The sequence below is a fragment of the Lacerta agilis genome, chromosome 13 (genome assembly GCF_009819535.1).
Source record: "Lacerta agilis isolate rLacAgi1 chromosome 13, rLacAgi1.pri, whole genome shotgun sequence".
Classification (NCBI taxonomy): Eukaryota; Metazoa; Chordata; class Lepidosauria; order Squamata; family Lacertidae; genus Lacerta; species Lacerta agilis.
The window spans coordinates 48,068,410-48,075,138 of record NC_046324.1 but is presented as its reverse complement, the minus strand read 5'-3'; the positions used below and the strand labels follow the sequence as shown (position 1 = coordinate 48,075,138).

General features: G+C 46.6%; 1 protein-coding gene across 1 annotated transcript; it reads left to right on the top strand.

The window, feature by feature from the left end:
- The first annotated feature begins 737 nt into the window (after positions 1–737).
- PSMG3 (proteasome assembly chaperone 3) lies at positions 738–6,182 on the top strand. Its single transcript, XM_033167908.1, has 3 exons — positions 738–822; positions 3,753–3,983; positions 5,753–6,182. The coding sequence occupies exons 2-3, from the start codon at positions 3,768–3,770 to the stop codon at positions 5,903–5,905; spliced, it is 369 nt and encodes a 122-aa protein (XP_033023799.1). The 5' UTR covers positions 738–822; positions 3,753–3,767; the 3' UTR covers positions 5,906–6,182.
- Positions 6,183–6,729: the final 547 nt, after the last annotated feature.

Genomic DNA, 6,729 nt, shown 5'->3' with positions numbered 1-6,729 from the left:
GAGAAATAAAGGCTATTAATCTATAGAATAATTTTTAGAGGAGGAATTGTCTTCCTTTAAAATCGATGCGGTTTAAAATTACATCTGCTATGCTGCTGGGTTGATTAATCGTTGATATTAATCAATTTTAAAAAGCTATGTTCACGAAGAAAAGAAGGTGTCCCTGATTAATTAGTCAGCAGATCCACAAAACACTGTTGCTGTATGTAGGTTTTATTTTATTTTTTATCTTATATTTTGGAAATGTACATCCGGGTTTTTTCCCCCTTTAATTTTTTTTTTTGGCGCCCCCAAAAGAGTGGGGCCCTAAACTATAGCTTGTTAGTACTTAAATCCGGCACTGACTCTGGGGGAAAGGCGACTGCAAAATGAATCTAACACTTATGAGACGCCAGACCACGAGAAAAGCGAAGCGAAGCAAACCCCGCTGCGCGGATCGGAGAGGGCGTTTTGTTTTGGACATGCTCAGAGGCCCCCTCGCCCTCGGCTCCGCCCAGGCAGCGCCAGAAAAGAGGGGAGGAGAAAGGCGATCCGAAGAGGAGGAGGAGCAGGCGGCGACGGAGAAAGAGCGAGGGAGGCGGGTTTCCGCTGCGCAAAGAGAAGCGCGTCGGAGGCGGAGCGGACTTTGTCTCGTTTCCCTTCCCGGCTTCCCTCGCCTTCCCAGCCCAGGAAGCCTCGGTCTGCGGCCCCGATCGCGGGGAAGAGGCCGCGCGGCGCTCCCGGAGCCGGAGAGTCCCCAGCTGCGTCCCGGGGCGCGCACGGGGGTCCCCTCGCCTTCTCTCCAGAGGCGCACGCGTTTGGCCAACCTCCCCAAAATCCTAGGTAGGTGCAACGGCAAAAGAGCGAATCTGCAAAACAGTCCGCGGGGTTTGCGTTGCAAATGGCTAAAATCCCGGGCCGTCGTTGTATTATAATTCTGTAAATGTCTAGGAAGGTGCAACATCCTGGAAGGAAAGCGAAGAAGCAGGTCTCCAAAACAGCGCTCCGCCCCCCACCCCCGACCCGCTCCCTTGCAAACTGCTTGGATTAACTCCGCAGATGCTAAAATTCTAAGTAGGCGGTAAAAAGAAAGAAAAGATAGCAAACCCTTCGTTCCAGGTTGCCTTGGTTGTGAGAAAGCCAGCCCACAGGATCCGGCCTTCTCTCCCCCCCCCCCCAAACCCCCACCTGGAATCATTGCCTGTTCTCTAGGGAAGGCTTTACACACAGAGATAAACCGGAAACGCTCATCTCAGGGTTGTGCAGGCCTAGCGGACTTGCCTAAAGGAATAGTTTTGTTTTTTTATCAGGGGGCGAAAGGAGCGCAGAGAAGGCGGCTGCACAGTTTCAATAGGCAGGGAGTTCCAAAGTGTACAGTTGCTGCCACACTAAAAGATTGGTTTCTTGCAAATGCGGAACGGGTGTTCTGTTTCCCAGCGTAACAGTGCCAGGTCTGCAGTTCAAAGCTGCCAAGGGGATAACCGGGCCCCAAGTCCTTAATGGCTGTATATTCTAATAGTCAGAAACTCCAGTTCTGGGCACCACAGTTCAAGAAGGATACTGACAAGCTGGAACATGTCCAGAGGAGGGCAACCAAAATGTTCAGAGGCCTGGAAACGGTGCCTTATGAGGAACGGCTTAGGGAGCTGGGTATGTTTAGCCTGGAGAAGAGAAGGTAAAGGGGTGATATGATAGCCATGTTCAAATATATAAAAGGATGTCATATAGAGGAGGGTGAAAGGTTGTTTTCTGCTGCTCCAGAGAAGCGGACACGGGGCAATGGATTCAAACTACAAGAAAGAAGATTCCACCTAAACATTAGGAAGAACTTCCTGACAGTGAGAGCTGTTGGACAGTGGAATTTGCTGCCAAGGAGTGTGGTGGAGTCTCCTTCTTTGGAGGTCTTTAAGCAGAGGCTTGACAGCCATCTGTCAGGAATGCTTTGGTGGTGTTTCCTGCTTGGCAGGGGGTTGGACTGGATGGCCCTTGTGGTCTCTTCCAACTCTAGGATTCTATGATATAATAACCTAGGCACCATATGGCTCCCTAAACCACGATTACAGTCGCCAAAACAGAATACCTCGCCATTTTTTTAGCAAAATAGCTCGATAGTTGTATTTTTCAATACGACTTTTTGTTTCCGGTAATTCATTCATAATATCACCGATAGAATTCTAGAGGGCGTGTTGCTTGAAAATAGTCAAGATCGATGGCAGACAAAATGAATGGACTATGCAGAACTAGATAAGATGACAGGAAGAGTTCGAAACCGGCGGGACCAGGAATTCCTGAAGGGTTGGACTAAGTTTGAGAAATATTTGAAAGACAATTGTAAACAACAAATCACGCTAATAGGACTACAAGACGTTTTGTAAGGTTAAATATTTAGGAAATATTATAGAAATAATTTTGGGTGGTAATAATTAATTATAGTGGTTAAAAATAATAGTGAAGTTGGAAATACAATAAAAAATTCGAAAATCCTGAGAAGAGGTTTAGGGAAGTCAAAAATATGTATAAGAGATGAATAAGAATGGATGTTTGAAAGAATGTATGTAAAATTCAATAAAAATTATTTATATATAAAAAGGAAATAGTGAAGATCCAAGGATACCCAGGTTTGCAGCTCCAGATGGTGGCGATGCTGTAATAATAATAATAATAATAATAATAATAATAATATTTATACCCTGCCCATCTGGCTGGGTTTCCCCAGCCACTCTGGGTGGCTCCCAACAGAATATTATTAATAATAAAGCAATAAAACATCAAACATTAAAAACTTCCCTAAACAGGGCTGCCTTCAGATGTCTTCTAAAAGTCAGATAGTTGTTTATTTCCTTGACATCAGACGGGAGGGCGTTCCACAGGGCGGGCGCCACCACCGAGAAGGCCCTCTGCCTGGTTCCCTGTAACTTCGCTTCTCGCAGGGAGGGAACTGCCAGAAGGCCCTCGGAGCTGGACCTCAGTGTCTGGGCTGAACGATGGGGGTGGAGACGCTCCTTCAGGTATAATGGGCCGAGGCCATTTAGGGCTTTCCAGGTCGGCACCAACACTTTGAATGTCAGGCACCATCATGGCACCTGGGCATCTTTGCTTGGTCGCAAGTGGCTGATACCCAGGTGCAAAGTGCGTCCGGCTAATTTCGAGTGCTGCTAATAGTAGCCCCTTGAACCTGACCCAGTAGGAAATCAGCAACTACAGGTGAAACTCGGAAAATTAGAATATCGTGGAAAAGTTCATTTATGTAAGCAATTGTCTTCATTAGCTACTGGAGTTTAATATATGAGATAGACTCATGACATGCAAAGCGAGATATGTCAAGCCTTCGCTTGTTATAATTGTGATGATTATGGCGCACAGCTGATGAAAACCCCAAAGTTGAGATTGTGAATTTGGGGTTCTCATCAGCCGTATGCCATAATCATCACAATACTAACAAATAAAGGCTTGACATATCTCGCTTTGCATGCCATCAGTCTATCTCATATATTAGTTTCACCTTTTAAGTTGAATTACTGAAAGAAATGAACCTTTCCATGATATTCTAATTTTTAGAGTTTCACCTGTAGTGCTGATCTCTGAGCAGAAGTATTAAACGCTCACAGGGTCTTACTCCTGCCAGCAATCGTGCTGCAGCATTTTACGCTATCTGCAGCTTCCACGCCAAGCTCAAGGGAAGCCCCATGTCGGTGTGCTGCTGGCTGTTTGTTCCCTGCTGGTTGTGAGGTCTGAGCCAAATAACGTTCCCTTGTGGGTTTTGTTTTTGCCAGTTGAAAGCTATCGCCATGGCCACAAGATCCATTGTGGACTCCAAGCAGGCCGAGGAGGTGGTGCAGGGTATCCCGACCGAGGTGGTGTGCACAGCCTTCGCCAACACGATCCTGGTGGTGGTGACCCAGTACGGGAAGATGGGGACCCTCGTCTCGGTGGAGCCGAACGTGGTGGCCGACGGTATCAGCAGCCCTTTGCTCACCACAAAAGTCCTGCTTGGCAAAGATGAGGTTTGTTCATTCATTCATTCTTCCTCAGTTCTGTTCAGAAAAGCACACGATCCCTGCCTAAATAGGCACGACACAAAAGGAAAAAAGAATGGGGAGGGAAGAGGAAAACCGGAGCCCAATTACTGCATACCGTTAAACCAACCAGCTGGGGTGCATTTAATAATAATAATAATAATAATAATAATAATAATAATAATAATAATAATAATAATTTATTTATACACCGCCCTTCCCAGCCAAAAACCGGGCTCAGGGTGGCTAACACTAATTAAAATCACACATTTTCATGATAGCTGGCAACATTTACCATTAAGCAAGCAACTGTGGCGGAAATGTGCTTCCTCTTGGGCCCCTGAGAAATATCCAGGTGACCCGAGCCTCATGGAGGTGGCTCTAATGTCGTAAGGTAGCCCTCAGTCTCCCAGCTGAAATCTGCTAGACCACATGGAGATGTCTGGATGCCAGTTTGGCAACTGACATCTCCACCTGGCAGTCTGGCGTGGCTGCGATGTCGTGATCGTCAGCTGGTCTGCGGGGCAGCACGGCACCAACAGACACAACTCTTTTGGTGCCCTGCAAATCGGCTGGCTCGCACAGCACCCAAAGAGGCAAGTCTTATGTTGCTGCGCTGCCCCGCAGACCATTTGCTTTGTACTCCTGTAAGGAAAATAAAGTACCTAGGTGTATCACTGTGGGGGACCATAACCTCGATTTAAATACACTGCAGACTGTCTTGCCGGAGTGGTGCATGCTCTAGTTATATCTCGCTTGGATTACTGCAATGCGCTCTATTTGGGACTACCTTTGAAGGTGACCCGGAAACTACAACTAATCCAGAATGTGGAGCTAGACTGGTGACTGGGAGCAGCCGCCGAGACCACATAACACCGGTCTTGAAAGACCTACATTGGCTCCCAGAACATTTCCGAGCACAATTCAAAGTGTTGGTGCTGACCTTTAAAGCCCTAAATGGCCTCGGTCCAGTATACCTGAAGGAGCGTCTCCACCCCTATTGTTCTGCCCGGACACTGAGGTCCAGTGCCAAGGGCCTTCTGGCGGTTCCCTCTCTGTGAGAAGCCAAGTTACAGGGAACCAGGCAGAGGGCCTTCTCGGTAGTGGCACCCGCCCTGTGGAATGCCCTCCCACCACATGTCAAAGAGAAAAACAACTACCAGACTTTTAGAAGACATCTGAAGGCAGCCCTGTTTAGGGAAGCTTTTAATGTTTAATATAGGTAAAGGTAAAGGGACCCCTGACCATTAGGTCCAGTCATGTCCGACTTTGGGGTTGCGGTGCTCATCTCGGTTTACTGGCTGAGGGAGCCGGTGTACAGCTTCTGGGTCATGCGGCCAGCATGACAAAGCCATTTCTGGCGAACCAGAGCAGCGCACGGAAACGCCGTTTACCTTCCCGCCGGAGCGGTACCTATTTATCTACTTGCACTTTGACGTGCTTTCGAACTGCTAGGTGGGCAGGAACATGGACCGAGCAACGGGAGCTCACCCCGTCATGGGGGATTCGAACCTCCAACCTTCTGATCCGCAAGCCCTAGGCTCTGTGGTTTAACCCACAGCGCCACCCACGTCCCAATTTTTAATATATTATTGCATTTAATATTTTGTTGGAAGCCGCCCAGCGTGGTTGGGGAAACCAGCCAGATGGGCGGGGTATAAATAATAAATTATTATTATTATCATTCATTCATTCATTAAGGTGTCATTTGACTCCTAGAATTTATATCTCTGTTTCTAACACGGGTTAATTTCCAGCCCCTCGTCCACATCTGTGCCAAACATCTGGCGACGTCGGTGTCTCAGGAAGCTGGGAACAAGCCGGTTCTCCTGGCGCTGGCCTTGAAGGACAAGAGCGTCGAAGGGATCCGGATTCTGCAAGAGGTGATTGGCCGGTGCCGGGTGTGGTGAGGTCCGACCTGCAGTGTGAAAGACGTCGACTCGCTGGGACTGATGGTCTTTTCTCACTTGAGGTATTAACCTCTTTCCGGTGAGCCCTGCCTTGGATGTGCCTTTGCTACAGAGACAATGGTTGTTGTTGTTGTTTATAAAAAATCTGAGTATAGCAGAACAAATAAGCAGGACACCAAAATTGCAAAAGGTTTGCCTTCAACACGACCATCTTGCGTTCCTGATCTGCAATGAGCGAGTCAGTTGCAGCTCAATAAATTACCTCCACGAAGATCCATTTCGAAGCTCGTCTGTTCTTGCTGGGCCCGTATGAGACTTTCGTGAGAAAGAAGTCGAAACGGCTTTCTTATTTTTATTTTGCGAAATGCGTGTACCGACTTCCATCTGAAGATCACAGATTTAAAAAAATAAAATATGGGAAAAAACAAAATAAATGATAAAACGGAAGCAAAACAAACTAAGAACTCCACCCCACAAACTCTCTTTACCCTTAGCTGCCAAAATAGATCAAATCTCCTGGACTTCCCCCCTTCGTGGGTCCTGTTGTTACTCATTCTCTCCTGCATCTTTTATAATAATCCAAATCTTTTACATCTCCATTATATCCAAAATTCACCATTAAACTACGTGTTATTCCAATCCTACTAACAATTTTAACTCTTTACAAAGGTTTTTAAGATAATTTTTTTTAAAAAAAAATCCCCATTCTTTATTGAAATTTTAGTCCTCCTGATTTCTGATTCTTCCAGTCATTTTTGCCATTTTGGCACAATCCATCAACTAATCTGCCATTCCTCTCTGGTCAGGAATTGTATCTTCTAATA

What these genes read in the sequence shown, in the direction of transcription:
- PSMG3 (XM_033167908.1), top strand. Translation starts at nt 3,768, where the DNA reads ATGGCCACAAGATCCATTGTGGACTCCAAGCAGGCCGAGGAGGTGGTG. An exon ending in TCCTGCTTGGCAAAGATGAG is followed by an intron (nt 3,984 to 5,752) that starts GTTTGTTCATTC and finishes GTTAATTTCCAG; the next exon opens with CCCCTCGTCCACATCTGTGC.